The sequence below is a fragment of the Sciurus carolinensis genome, chromosome 9, assembly GCF_902686445.1.
Source record: "Sciurus carolinensis chromosome 9, mSciCar1.2, whole genome shotgun sequence".
NCBI lineage: Eukaryota > Metazoa > Chordata > Mammalia > Rodentia > Sciuridae > Sciurus > Sciurus carolinensis.
In genome coordinates, this window is record NC_062221.1 from 6,124,317 (window position 1) to 6,140,408 (window position 16,092).

General features: G+C 38.7%; 1 protein-coding gene across 5 annotated transcripts in view; it reads right to left on the reverse strand.

The window, feature by feature from the left end:
- Positions 1-6,727: 6,727 nt before the first annotated feature.
- Positions 6,728-16,092, reverse strand: part of Veph1 (ventricular zone expressed PH domain containing 1) — a 222,698-nt gene continuing 213,333 nt past the window's right edge. For 3 of the 5 annotated variants that reach the window (XM_047563390.1, XM_047563389.1, XM_047563391.1), the window contains exons 13-14: positions 14,836-14,972; positions 6,730-9,496 (exon numbers count right to left, since the gene is read on the reverse strand). In XM_047563390.1, the coding sequence (XP_047419346.1) occupies positions 9,260-9,496; positions 14,836-14,972 (374 nt within the window). In that variant the 3' untranslated portion in view covers positions 6,730-9,259. Of the gene's footprint in view, positions 9,497-14,835; positions 14,973-16,092 lie in introns of those variants that run through there. The other 2 variants (XM_047563393.1, XR_007110145.1) reach the window with 2 other exon arrangements.

Sequence of the window (16,092 nt, forward strand, 5' to 3'; positions counted from 1 at the left end):
TGAATGCTCAATAAGTGTTTGTTAAATGATTGCCTGAATGGAACCATCTGAAGGAATGACTAGGTGAAGTGGAGCAGAAGTCCTGTGTGACTGCAGGAGAGAGAACCAGGACTGAAGGCAGAAATTATGGAAAGACAGAATTTTCCAGAAAACAGATAGAAATGCTGAGTAACCCAATGGGAACCATACTTAAACACTTCTGTTGAGTATTTCTGGGTTCTTAATAATTAATTGTGAGTAATTGCTGTTATAGGTTAATAGTTTTTGTTTTCTGAATTTTCTATATTTTTTTCATAATCAGAAAAATTATTTTAAAAAGATGTGGACTGAGGATAAAATAATGGGCTCTCTCTCCTAGAAGCACTTGAGTAGCTGGGAATGACACCTGCCATGAAGACAAGAGAGGACCTTCACAGGGAGGGGAGGCTGAACCCAGCAAACTAAGATTTTCCAACTCCGACAGCCTGGACTGTGTTTATTGACAGGTAAGTGCCGAGTCCCCTTTCTTGGAAGAGCTGGGCCTAGTTTGCTTGGCTGCCTTGCATTTCCTCCAGTGGCTTCATTGCGCTGGAACCTTACTGTGGCAGCATCAGCTGTGGTAGGATCTGACTTGTGTCCACCTGGGGCAGATACAATCGTAGGGTTTCAGGAGATATTAATATTGTAGTGAGGCCCAAAATGCCTATTGGTAGCAAGAGGTGTTTATGTGGAAAATCGTGAGATATCCCTCTATGAAGTGTCTGAGCAAGTCCTGGTTAAAATATTCTCAATGCAGCTCCTGAGGCATGCATACACTCAGCATTATAATTTTCCAGGATAGACATTTCCAAACTGGCTTTTGCTAAATTAGAAAGATGAGACTCATTCTGATCTTAAGGTTTATGAGCTAGTTTGGCAAACAGAATCATTGTTTTTCTCTTGTAAAAGAAAAGACATTTAGATAATTTCCTCCATATTATAGCAGCTCTGAATTAAGAGGGAACAGAATACTCCCAGAGGAAATCTAGTGTGTAGAAAGTGAATCTCTGCTAAGCACAGAGAAACACACAAAGTTTTTTCTGATTAGGCAAAATTCCAGCTAAGAGGAAACAGAGATTAGAGACATAAATCTAATATGAGATAATGAGCAGTAAGATTGATCTACAGAATGCATGTTAAAACAATTATTGTATCATTAACACCTGTGTCAAAGCATATATGTATGATTCATACTATGGATATTATGTTAATATGAGTGGACTGGTTGACAAGTGAAAAAAAAAACAAGGTAACAAAGAATTCCAAAAGAATAAAATAAAGAAAAATTAGAATTTACCGTTGCTAACCTTCTTTTGCCATTAGTTTCTAATGAGGCCTCATGGATCACTGTTATTCCTGTGCATGATTGAGTCTGCCATTTGTTTGATCACTTCACAATTTTTACACTATTTGAGTACTTTTATAACTCCTCCAGATTCCCTATACTAAAGTGAATTTTAATCATTTTATTGATTGAAAGGCAGAGGAATGCATTTTCTATTTGATGTAAACTTTAAAAGTTTTGTCCAGCTGGGCACAGTAGTGCATGCCTGTAATCCCAGTGGCTTGATAGACTGAGACAGGAGGATCAGAAGTTCAAAGCCAGTCTCAGCAACTTAGAGAGGCTCTAAGTAACTCAGCGAGACCCTATATCTAAATAAAATATTTTTAAAAAAGGACTGGAGATGTGGCTCAGTGGTTAAGTGCCCCTGGATTCAATCCCTGGTACCAAAAAAAAAAAAAAAAAAGTTTTGTCCAAAAAGGCATAAAGGAGCTATGTAAACACAATGTGTCTGATTATCATTTTATAGACAAATGTGCAAGAAAGTTCCAGAATTTCTAGCTTCCCCTCCTCATAGCCCCAGGAAAAAATTTCTTTGAAGTAAACAAATTCAATATGTACTGGGGCTGGAGTGGGGATGAGAAAAATGCCAATATGGATGTGTTCTGCCAAGGCTGGGTTCTCCTGGCAGCATCTGAGAGTGAAGTCTTCCACCAGAGCCAGTTGCTGTTGTGCCAAACACATGGCTGAAGAGCCTTGCAAAACCTGGTAATAGAAGGATGTACACAGGAAGTGGAAATCGTCTCATCAAAGCACATTCAGCAGAACCCTCACAGCAAGGCAAATGCGTGCAAACACCCAGCATGGATGTTGTCCTGCTTCCCTGACTGTCATGCAGCCCACTGCCCATTCTGCCCACTCTGTACTCTGCCTCCTCCTGCTTTTCACTAGTCCACCAACTTTCAGCTTGGCTCCAGGCCTTGCCTTCCAACTCCTGTCTTTGTTAAGACTTTGAAGATCTCTTCTGGAAGTGCTCCTCCTACTCAATCAGCAATTCCTCCTTAGACACCATCCTAATTTTACCCTTTTGGCTCTACAGTCTGTGATAGTGGGTTAGAGACTCACCACATGCACCCCCCACCTACCACCACCTCTGCCATCTTGGCCCATTCCCTACCCAGCTTCCCTGAGAGGCACCATACAAGAATGGCCTGTATGCTTAGTCCTTTGGAAGAGAGGGCAAGTGGCACAGGAATGGCTGATCTCATACTTGTGAAAACGATTGCATTGATGGATTTTTAACCATTTCTTTTAAAGCCACTTCAATTAAATTATGTGGATGGTTGACATTGCATGTGTTAATTGCTGTTAAGTATATCTTAAACAAGTTGCAATATGGTTTAGTTTTAAAACAAAAAGTAATATACATGGAAAAACACAAAAGCAGAGATTTATGCAAACCAATGAGCCATCATTGGAGGAGTGACCACAGTTCAAAATGGTCTTGCAAAGTAACAACCAAAGGTTTCACCTATGGAAAACATCCACTGGGAGGCAAAGCCATGTTTCATTTTTCTCATTGAAATTGACACAAAATAGTTACCTATCTTATACTGACCTATGTACCTAAAGTTGGGAGTAACTGCCAAATCCCTCAGAATAGATAAAGGATGTTTGAAGTAACAACACTACTCAGAATGTCATTAAGACATTGCATCATAGTTTCCTTGGAAGATTTTGCCCTTAATGGTAAATTAAAAAAAAAAAAAAAAGAAAGAAACTGGTAGTGGTAGTGCACACCTGTAATCCCAGCAACCTGGGAGGCTTAGGCAGGAGGATTATAAGTTTGTGGCCAGCCTAAGCAACTTAGTGAGACCCTATTTCCCAAAAAAAACAAGTGCTGAGGATGTGGCTCAGTGGTTAAGCACTCCTGGGTTCAGTCCTGGATACCAAAAAAAAAAAAAAGAAAAAGAAAAACCCAAAAAAAAAAAAACAACAACAAAAGCACCCACTACAGAATAGAAGACACAGAGACAAGCCCACATAAATACAGGTATCTCATACTAGACAAAGGTGCCAAAAACATTCACCAAAGAAAAGATAGGTTATTCAACAAATGGTGCTGTGCTGGGGAAAATGGAAAGCCACCTGTAACAGAATGAAATTCAACCTCTGTCTCTCTCTCTGCTTGAAACTCAACTCGCTGTAGATAGAAGACTTAGGCACTAGAACAGAGACCCTGTGACTACTAGAAGAAAAAGTAGGCCCAGATTTTCACCATGTCAACCAAGGACCTGACTTCCTTAACAAGACTCCTAAAAGTACAAGAAGTTAAATCAAGAATCAATAAATGGGATAAACCTAAACTAAAAAGCTTCTTCTCAGCAAAAGAAACAATCAATAATGTGAAGAGAGAACCTACAGATTAGGAGAAAATTTTTACCACGTGCACCTGAGATAAAGCATTAATCTCTAGAATATATAAAGAACTCAGAAAACACCAAATAAACAAATAAATCAATAAATGGGCAAAGGAACTGAACAGCCCCTTCACAGAAGAAGATATACAATCAATCAACAAATATATGAAAAAATGTTCAACATCTCTAGCAATTAGAGAAATGCAAATCAAAACTACTCTAAGATTTCATCTCACTCTAGTCAGAATGGCAATTATCAAGAATACAAGCAACAAGAAATATTGGCACGAAGGTAGGGAACAAGGTACACTCATACATTGCTGGTGGGAATGCACATTGGTGCAACTGCTATGGAAAGCAGCATGGAGATTCCTCAGAAAACTTGGAATGGAACCACCATTTGAACCACCTATCCCCCTCCTTGGTTTATACCCAAAGTACTTAAAATCAACATACTACAGTGATGCAGCCACATCAATGTTTAAAACAGCTCAATTCATAATAGCTAAATTATGGAACCAACCTAGATGCCCTTCAACAGATGAATGGGTAAAGAAAATGTGGTATGTATATATGATGGAATATTACTCAGCTTTAAAAAAGAATGAAATTCTGGCATTTGCTGGTAAATGGATGGAGTTGGAGAATAAATGCTAAGTGAAATAAACCAAACCCCCAAAGGCTGAATGTTTTCTCTGATATGCAGATGCTAATTCACAATGGGAGGATGGGGAAGAATAGAGTTACTTTATACTAGGTAGAGGGGGGGTGAAAGGAGGGGAAACGGTAGGGGGGAAGGAATAATAGAGTGAAACAGACATTATTACCTCATGTACATGTATGACTGCATGACTGATGTGATCCTGCAATATGTATAATCAGAAAATGAGAGACTACACTTCATTTATGTATGATCTATCAAAATGTATAAGTGCATTCTACTGTCTTGTATAAGTAATTAGAACAAATAAAATTAAGCAATTAAAAAAAGATTCTCTGCTGCATGCTTTTACATGACATGTGTGTCCCTCACCAGTTCTGCTCTGTCGATATTGCTATGCCCATTCTAGAGATGAAAGATGTGTCACTTGCTCAGGTTAATGATCTAGTTTTGATAGAGTAATCAAAACTTGAAAGCTTGAATCTCATGTGTCCACACCCAAGCCCATGCCATTTTCCTGACTGCACTGCTACAGAGCTATCTTCCTGATGTTCCAATCCCTTTGTCTTTTAGGACGTCACTGGGGAGAAGTGGTCCTACGGGGTTCACACACTGGCTTTATTATGGAATAAGATATCTTAGGTTATTCTTGGTTTTCCATGTAAAAATTTAGGTTTTGGAGATTGGAGATCCTTTTTAGGGCATTTAAGCTGTGTCATTTATTTCTCTGTAATACAACTTGAATTTTTTCCTAAAGTGGGTAATGCTTCCTTACTCATGTGATCTTTATTTATGCCTGAGAATAAGTCAGCACAAAGAGGCCTGAATGTACCTATGCAAAGTAGGTGAATTGAAGATAACCCAGTAAATATTCCTTGGCATCACCAACCAAGGGTTTTCTAGAAAACTCAATATCAGAAAAGTATTGAGCATTTATTTTTACTGAACTCTGAAGTTCTGAAGAAATAATCAGATGAAGTACTTAACAGGTTTACCAAGGACATCTGGGAGAGAAAAAGAATCAAAATGAAATAAAAATGAAATAATTTGAACTTCTGTCCACAATTATACTTTTTTTCATATCAACATTTTTTAAAGATTTAAACATGTTTAGAAGAGTGGTTTCCTCTGAGATCAGGGTCAGGAATGGCAGCTCTCTTGGGTAAGGCTGGTTTGTTGTAGACTTGTGATTGAGGTGGAAGTGCCAGAAATATCCATGGCAAGCTGATGATTTTGAAAATCCTAGTTTGATTTTGAACCCAGGAGAATTTGCTTGCATTTGCAATTACTGCATCCTGAAGTGAAATTATTATTTATATTTCATACATTACTTCTTTTTAGATCTGTTCAAAGACACTGAGAACTGTGCTCTAAAATAGAGGCATCCAGTTAACTAAATCACCAAGACTTTGTGATTTCTTCCTCCCAATTAAGTTGGCAGGGCCATCTTCCTCTTTCTTAGACCACACATTCAGTGAAGAAAGAGCCAGCACATGGCTATTGTTATACCACAGCCCTCACCACACAAGGTTTGAGCATACTGTTGGTATCCAAATTGTTAATCACTAATGCAGATCCATCTCACTTTGTGACTATTTGTCTATAACCAGGTTTTCATAATTTATTAGAAAAGCTAGGGTTATCCACAGACTATAAGAATGGTAGATTTAAAAATAACATTTAGAGAATCATTTGCAGCTACACCTGCTTTCACCCCTGTCCTGCCCAACTTCATGTAGTAGATGTCCCCCTGGTCCAAGGTGAGTCCCCCATCTATACTCTGACTGTACACATCAAAACTAAATTTATGGGGAAAGACTGACCAATGGGTACTAAGTTGCGGTTACAAAAGAGTAAGAAGTCCTGGTGTGCAGTTGCACAGTAAGGCGACTACAGATAATGATTTTGCACTGAATATCTAAAAAAAAAACTAGAAGAAAGTTTTGAATGTTTTGCAATGAAGTAGTGATAAATGTTTGAATTGATGGATACATTTAACATAATTAATGCAATTTAAACGTATTAAAACATCATGATACCCCATTAATATGTACAGTATTTGTGTGCAAGTTTGACTTAATGAAAAACGTCAGTCTCCTTTAGAAAGGAAACAAAAGAAAAGGAACAAAAGGAAGAAAAAAATTAAACCTACCATCTGCTTGATGTCTCCAACTGTTGCTTCTGAATTTTCTATTTCAGTGAATGCCACCATCAACCACCCGGTTTCCTATGTAAGCACTTAGGAGTCAGCAGACTCCTTTCCATTCCTATACTACAGCTCCATCCAATCACCAGTGTCCTGTCCATTATTTACCAATTCAATTTTCCTGACTTTCCATTTGTATGAGTCCATTTTCCTTTACTATAATAAAATATCTGAGGCTGGAAACTTTGTAAAGAAAAGAGGTTTATTTAGTTCACAATTCAGGAGGTTCAAAGGCATGAAACTGGACTTGGCCTGACTCTAATGAGGACCTTATGGCAGATGGCATCTCAGTGGTAAGAGGAAGAAATCACATAGCCAGACAGAAAACCAGAGTGGCTAGGGAAGTGTCAGTCTTGCTCATTATAACAGCCCTTTCTAGAGGTACTGCCCTCCATGATCTACGTACTTCCCACTAGGCCCTGCTTCTTAGAGTTTCCACACCACCTCCCAACACTGCCCACTGAGGACCAAGATCCCAGTATGAACTCTTAGGGGACACACTCAAACCACATCCAAACCACAGAACCATTTCTATCTCCTCTGATGTGACACCACTCCAGAGCCCCACTTAGAGCCTCCACCTTCATTGCAAAAAATGGTCTCCCTGATACAAGTTTTGATAGCCGTACAATCCACTTTCATACAACGGTCGGGGTTGTCTTTCTAAATGCAAACCTGCTTAAAACCTTTGAATGGTCCTTTATCATCCTAAGGACTGTCTGCTTTGCAAATGGACTATGTTTCCTTACTCTCTTTTCCCTTTATAGAATGTTTTCCTCTACTGAACCTTTGCTCCTTGCTTGCCCTTCTTTCAGGCTAGCTCATCTCCTGCCACCTCTGGGAAACTGAGAGGCATTCTGGGTTTCAAGTCGATTACAACAGCATTTTCCGTGTTTCTGTAGGCCCCTGGGCAAAACTCCACCAACGCTCTTCCCACACAGCACTTTAATTTTGTTGCATGTGTCTGTCTCCGTTATACTTATCCTTGAAGAGAGAAGTTGTTTTTTTATTTTTGAATCTCTAAGCCAAGTATAGTACAGTAAGTGCTGAATACATTGCTGCTGACTATAGAAGTTTTAATTGACTTCTATCACATCTGGAAATTTTGCTCTAGCAAAGTTGATTTTCTTTTCTTTTTCTTGTTCTTTGTTTCTTTTGTTCTTCAAATCCCTTGCTCTCTGTATTTTTCTTTCTTTTTCTCTTAAAATGTATTCATCTTAAAAGACAAGCAAGAAAACACCCTCAACGCTAGTCCTTTCATCTTAGCCCCATCCTTTTGAAAGTTTAGTCCAATTGTTACTATGAATTCCTGACTTCCAACGATTCTTCAGTTCACTCCAGGGACATTGTTCTTACCAATGATATCGATTGCTTTTTAACTGAGAAAGTCTAACTTTATCTTGAGTGACTTTTCTTTAGCATTTCAGATTGTTGATCCCTCCCTTTTTCTGGAAATCATTAATTTGGCTTCTGTGGCTCGGCCTACATCATCTCTGAATGTTAACCATGAATCCAGCCTGCCTTTGTTTAAATGCTGGTGCCCCAAGGGGTCCCTATTAATTATTTTCTTTCTTATTCTCCTTGCATAATTTCATTTAATTCTGCATCTTTAGCAACTACCTGTATACCCAGCAAAGCCAAACTTTGACCTCTAGAACTCTATTTCCAATGTATAATAACTTCTATATCTCACAATGTCCTCAAACTTTACAAGTTAAAATTGTTTCTTTCCTCAAACATGATTTTTGTTGTTGTTGTTTCCTGTCCCAGTGAATTAGCGGTGGAGTCAAGGTATTGACTGTACTCTTTCTCCAGAGTTCTAGATTAAACTACATGATAAATAAATTTTAAATAAAAAGTTATCCTCTGTATATTCCAAGTGAGCTTCTGTATTAATTATCACTGTATAACAAATTACCACAGATTTAGCTGTTTAAACAGCATACATTGATTATCTTAAAATTACTGTGGGCCAGGAGTCCAAGCGTGGCTTAGTGAGTCCTCTGCTCAGTGTTCCGTGAAGCTGCAGTCAAGGTGGTGACCTGGCACTAGGCTCTTTTCTGAAGTTGAGAGTCTTCTTCCAAGATCAAGTGGTTGATGGTAAACTCAGTTTCCTTGCGGCAGCAGAACACATGGCAGCATGCTTATTTAAGGCCAGGAGGAAGACTGTGGACTTGCTCACCCTGTTTTAAAGAACTTACCTGACTCGGTCAAGCCCATCCAGGAAAATATCTGTTTGATTCACTCAAAACCAGTTTATTAAAGGATCTTAATTACATCCGCAAAACTCTCTTCACTTTTCTTATGACATTATCTTGGGAGAGAATATTACATTGCTTTTATCATGTTTTTTTTTTTTTTGGTTAGAAACCAGTGTCAGGTCCTACCCACACTCACGTGGTGGAGTGTAATACCAGGGCATGGGGCATTGGAAGTCAATTCTAGAATGACACCCTGAGGGTGTGTGCTCTGTGGCTCCTGCTGCTTCCTGGAGTTAAGACAGCAGGCATTAGGGCGTGAAGCCTACTGAGAACCCTGCCATTGCAGGCGCTTCCTAGGACGACCGTCTCACTGGTACGTAGTGAGACACAGCCTGACCTGGTGCATTTCTCTCCTTTTCTTGCCACGGCAACGCCCACTGGGCATGCTCAGGGGAGGCTGGCGTTAAGTCCCTACAGATACGTGGTCACTTCTCTGTTTTCCCTCTCTTTTGCTTGGGCAACTGCCACACTGAGGCACTGCAGCCACTCTTCTGCATTTTTCTCATCCTTGGCCTTGAAAATGTAGGTTTTACTGTCTGTGAAGATTTCAAAAGCCCGAGGGAGAGAGCGGTCCCTGCGTTTCTTGGCCACAGCTTTCACACTCTGTACCTTGCTGAGCTCTATTGGGGCGTCTTCAGGATCATCTTTCTGAAATGCATGGAGAAGACAGAAGATGAGTTGGCTCCTGCTGTAGGCTAGTGCTCTGGCTTCTAAGGGGTTTTATTTTATTTTATTTTATTATTTTTTGGTACCAGGGGTTGAAACCAGGGATGCTTTACCACTGAGCCATATCCCCAACTCTTTTTTTTTTTTTGGTACCGGAGATTGAACTCAGGGGCACTTGACCACTGAGACGCATTCCTAGCCCTATTTTGTATTTTATTTAGGGACAGGATCTCACTGAGTTACTTCGGGTCTCCCTAAGTTGCTGAGGCTGGTTTTGAACTCATGGATCCTCCTGCCTCAGCCTCTGGAGCTGCTGGGATTACAAGCATGCTTCACAGCACCTGGCTGCCAGGGGCTTTAAACAAGGGCCAACCCTTTCGCTTCCTGTGACTCAAGACCTTTGCTATTTGGGATGTGAAGGCCCCAAAGAGCCAGTAGAAAACCAAGGGAGTAGGCAATTGGGCCTTCATTGTAGTATCATAAGTTGGCACAAGATAGCGATCAATAGAACGTTATTACTATTTGGGAGTGGGGAGAGTGCTTTGATTTTCTGTCATTTTCTGTTGAAGACAGCAGTACAATTTGGAGTTCTATTAACTCAGAATTTCAGAGAGTTTGGGAGGCACAACATAGAAGTTTCCTTTGTGCTACCTCTGAGAGAGGTTTGGATGAGACTGTAATGGAATAAACTGGGGTCCAGTGTTTGAGTAGATCAAACTTTTCCAAACCTCTTCCAAACTTCTATAGCATGTATTGTCTATACCCGTGAGATGAAAGAACATTTAATGAAGCAGCATTTGTCTTTAATGAAAACAGAGGTTTAAGGATCTCTGCAACTCCAGGATCCTCACACTGGGCTAGCACAATTGTCTTAAGGCAATTAAATATTTCCTGAAAGCAATTTCAGGTCTTTGAGGTTCCTGAATACATTTTTTTCTACTAGAGAACGTACCTGTGGTTGAGAATCTTGTCCATTTTCCTCTCCCATACCCCCATTTACAGTTACCCTTCTTTCATTTACCATGAGAAAGCACCCTTCTCAGCCATCTTATTGTCCCACTTGGACAAATCTTAGGAGCTTCACACAAAAACACAATTTAACATACTGGTGTCAGAGAAATATCTGTCAACCAAGCAAACAATCACTCTCCACCAATTTCATTAGGACATAACATTTCCTTTTCTAATGTCTAATAGTTGTTTATTAAATTTGGTTTTATTAAATTTGGTTTATATCATAACTGATGTAAATTCTAAAAAGGATAAATCAGAAAATATTAATATTTAGAGACTGATGATCACAAGAAGTTAAAAAAATTCAATTTATACATATAGTTTTATTATAGTGAAAATTATAGGTAGATTGGGATAAATTATGTTGGGAGATACAACAAATATTATTTCCAGGCAAAAAGCAATGTAAATATCCATGAAAACAGGTTAATTTATGTATTTTTAAAAATTAATGAATGATGTCAGGTATCAAAGTGCTTTGGTGTTTTATTCTAATATATTTAAAGGAGAGATGGGATCTTTTTATTTTTAAGTGTCAATATTTATAATATAATGAAAATTACAGTCTGTGCAACTGTTAAAACTTATAATGAAGGTGTTGATGCAACTGAAAATATTGCAAGGTATTTCACAAAGTTTTCAAAGTTATTTTAGGGGATATGCAAGAGAAAGTCTGAAGATGCATACACTAGACAATGCCTTATTAACTGAATTTGGTTTAAATTAAAGTAATAGAATTATAGTTCTTCCCATTAGTCTAAGGTATAGAAATTATACATGGAGGAACTGATGAGGAAACTAAAAAATTATCATAGTAACCTAAGGAGGAACAATGACTCAATTAAAATAGGAATAAACAGAAAGTCAAAGGATACTATGGCCTAATTAGTGGAGATCAAGACCCTAATGATGGAAAAGTTAAAAAAATCGCACTGTAGTCTTTCAGCCTCAGTTTTAATTTAAAAAATGCACATTTCCCTCATTTAAAAGAATGACTTTTTAATGATGTGGCTGAAGTTTCAGCTGATGACCACTGGCAGGTTGTATCCCTGGAGATTAGAGGTATTTCGCTGTGGTCTTCATGCTGTATCATGTTATTTCCTACAATTTGAGCCACACGTTCTGTCAGATTTTTTGAATGCCAAACCACTATTCCCTGACAAGATGTCATACAAGATACTAATTGTAACTAGCTTGTTCTCGTCTTCTTTTTCTTTAGTTTAACATAAAATCTACAAATTTACTACTTGGGCTAAACAAAATAAAGCAAAACAAAATAGCACAATAATCCCAAATCAAACCGATCCCCAAACTTAAGAAAATAACTTATTCTTTAAACTTTACTCAAATATCCTGAGTTAAGCCAGGCACTGTGGTGCATGTTTTCCCAGTGCCTTGGGAGGCTAAGGTAGGAGGATTGCAAGTTTAAAACCTGCCTCAGCAATTTAGTGAGGCCTAAGCAACCTAGCGAGATACTGTCTCTTAAAAAAAAAAAAAAAAGCCAAAAATTAAAAAGTGGATGTAGCTCAGAGCTCAGTGGTTAAGTTCCCCCTGGATTCAATCCCTGCTGAAAAAAAAAAGTCCTGAGTTAAAAAGTATACAGGTCATTATTTGTGTTCTGGAAAAATATCCTTATAGACAAACTGCTTTCTCTTAAGGGGTATGAAAAATCATTACATCTCCACTTCTATTTCTGATTTCTTGAACAAATACAGGAAATTCAGATGATAATTTTAGGCACTTTAAAAATGCTTCAATGTGAACCTAGTCAAAAAAATTTTGCTTCAAACCTCCAAAAACTGTTTTAAGTTGAAGTTGCCATGAAGGGAGGGGAAGGGGTATGTGGGTAGGAAGGATAGTGGAGTGAAATAGACATTATTACCTCACGTACATATATGACTGCATGGCCAATGTGATCATACGATATGTACGAACAGAAAAATGAGATATTATACTCCATTTATGTAGGTTTATCAAAACACATAAATTCATTCTACTGTTATGTATAACTAATTAGAACAAATAAAAAAATTAAAAAAAAAATCTCCAGCCACAGAAAAATTCACATTTGTATGTTATGATGCAGATGAAGTAATGTGAGTTGAAAGTGTTGCAAAAATATTTTAAAAACCTAGCAAAGGGGCTGGGGAGATAGCTCAGTTGGTAGAGTGCTTGCCTGGCATGCACAAGGCCCTGGGTTCAATCCCCAGCACTGCAAAACAAAAACAAAAACAAAAACAAAAAACCTAGCAAAAAGTTTTATTAATTAAAAGCAGAGATCAGAATTTGTGATATACCATATTTAATTTCTATTGGGTAAATTTTTCAAAAAAAGTTTGTATTGAGAACTATAAATATATAGTGCCTATACCCAGAGTGAATTGAGATTTTTAACTAATTTAACATCTTTCATTAATTAATTAGGCATCTTTTGGTTTATGTGGTAAAGTGTACATGTCCACATGACTGGGCTAGTGGATACCCTGATAGTTGTTAAAATATGATTTCTGAGTGTGTCTGTGGGGGTGTTTCCAGAAGAGATTGAAATTTGAATGAGTAAAGGAGACTTGCTATCATCAGTATCTAATACACTGTAGCTGAAAGAAGTGGAGGAAGGGCTGTTTGCTTCCTCTTCTTGAGCTGAGATATCCATCTCCTGGCCTCAGACAGCAGAGCTCCTGTACTTGGACCTTTTTGGACACTGGGACTTAAACCAGTTCTCCCCCAGTTTCACCCCCAGTTCTAGGCCTCTGGCCTCAGTCTGGATATTACAGCATTTCTCCCTTGCTTCCCAGGCCTTAGGTTTTGGACTGAATTATACTGTCAGTTTCCTGGTGCTCTAACTTGCTGATGACATCTTGTGGAACATCTCAGTCTCCATAATTGTGTGAGTCAATTCTTACAGTAAATCCCCTCTGTGTCTCCCTATATGCTATTGTTCTGTTTTTTTTTGGAGACCACTGACTAGTACAACTCACCACTGGCTCTATGTTTTAAGTGTGCATGGAAGCAGCAGTGCATCCTCATTTAAGAACATGCTCTGGAGCCGCAGCCTAAGCTGGACTCCAGTGTCACCCTCTCTCACTTTATCAGTACTGCCCTTGGGCAAGCCAGCCTCTGGGAGCCTCAGATTCCTCACTGGCAATATGACTGTAATAGTAGTGCTGGCCTCATGGCATTGATCTGAGGCTTGTGTGAGGCTGTGCAGTGTGGCACATGACAGACACTGAATACGTGCTCTTATGACTACGTTTCAAAATGGCCAAGAAGTAGTTCAAGATTCCGTGCTCCAATCCTGAATGAGCAGAGCTTAATAATGAACAAAACTGTCATGCAAAGAAGGAAAGAGGATAACTGTTCCACTTGACTGGGATGGGATGCTATTTCAGAGGACCTCACTGAAAGTATAGAATCCAGGTACTTACTGAGCATCCTAGCTCAGATTTTAAATTACATTAATATTTATTAACTCTGCTAGAATTCTATTCTATTCATTAACTGAATGTCAAATGAATGAAAGATAGTAATATTTTCCCTAATCAGAATTGAACTTTGTTAGTTGGCCATGGTGGACTGTAATCCTTGTGACTCAAGAGGTGGATGCAAGAGCGTCACAAATTCAAAACCAGTCTCAGTAACTTAGTAAGACTGTGTCTCAAAATAAAAAATAAAAAGGTTGGGGATGTGTCTCAGTGGTTCAGCACCTCTGGGTTCAGTGTGCAGTACCAAAAATAAATAAGTAAATAAAATAAAAAATGAAATGTTAATATAAAATATATTTACATCAACTTTTATTTCTTCCTTCCTGCCTACTATTCCCCTTCCTTGGCCCTCCAATTCCACATATAACCTATAGCTATTTTGAAAACCGGAGGCAATATCATAAGCCATAAATTTCTGTAGGTGGTCCCTAAGAAAACAACAGCACCATGTTTGAGTCAAGACCACAAAGTAGTTGCTCTTCAGTTTAATTTCTAAAGCTTACATCAACTAAAAAAAGCTCCCATAGCTGGGGAGATAGCTCAGTTGGTAGAGTGCTTGCCTCGCATGCACAAGGCCCTGGGTTCAATCCCCAGCACCGCAAAAACAACAACAACAACAACAACAAAAAACTCCCATAATAAATGACTGTGAGCAAACTAAAATAAGAATTAGAATAGACAAAGGGACATCTGCAACAAAATTATACTGTGTGATTGTAAATGGGAAAAAATTATCAAAAGTTTAACTCAAGACAAAATACCTAAGGAGTTGGTGGAGATCAAGGCCTTAAAAATGCAAGCAAGATAGATGATGGAAGAACTTACAGACTTTCCTTTTTGAAACAGAAGTTGATTTCCAGCCAGTGTAAAGTAACGAGTTTTCCACCTTTTGATGAACTTCCATCTGACTTGCTTCTCCTTAAGTTTCCCTTCGATGAGAGGCTGGCCATCTTGGTTTATAACTGTTGGGGTGACAGAGCAATCAAGCCATTCATTTTCCTTTATTGACTTGGCAAGCGATCAAGAGTGAGAATTGTACAGTGAACCAGAACTCAGTAAGCACATCTGAAAAGTGGGCTAATAAATTGTGAATTTGGTTAACCCGTCCTTTGTCCCTGAAAGGATGCACACACTTCAGACAGAATAATGAGAATGTATGAAGCCCTCACTGAGATCTTCAAAAGGATTAGCTCACAAAGGAGCATCTGGTCCAGGGGACCTGGGTTCATAGGACTCACCACTCCCTGCCCTTCTTGGCCCCTCTATTCTATGTCTTCTGTTCCTTAGGTCAAAATGACCAAATCAGTTTACAACAAGTATGAAATGTTGGCCCCAAATAGTGTGCCATAAACTCATTTCCTACTTTTGATTTTTCCAATAACTAGATAATAAAATGCAAGTTTCCATGCTTTATGACGTGAACTGCTTAGAAATATAGCTTAATAAATAATCATAAATCAAGTATATTTAAATATTTGGCATCAAATGTCAACACACTGCTCCAAAAGACGAGTTTTCTAAAGTCGTCACACTAAGCTGTAAGGCAAACATACCCAAATCTCTTGTACATATTTTGACTGACACACTCAGACATTCTCTTTCCTCTCCATACTTCCATTTTCCTTAGTCAACAACTGACTGCTTCTTTCTATTTGAAATGCTTCCTTCAAGACACCTTTCCCACACCCAGGCCAGAGTGGCTTCCTCTATACAGGCTCTCATAGAATGTTTCTTTTTATCAGCCGTCAGCATTTGTGATGGTCACTGGTGTTTGTCTGACTAATGTCTTTGTGTCCCAACTCAGCTGAAGGGGCACAGGTGCAGGGGCTTTGCTTACTCAATCACCAGGTGTCTAACTCAGCACCTGGCAGAGTGAGGGCGTCTGTATTTCCTGAATGAATCTTGCATTGATGCAGAGTGTGATTACACATGATCACAGAATGAGAAGATCCATTAGTGTCAGAAGTTGAGATACCAAAGAATTTCATTCTTTTGACCAATGACATAAGATCAACTCATTAAATTTATGTGAAAGTCTGTGGTTTCAGTGTGGTTGGACAATGGAATCTCCATTTAGAGCAG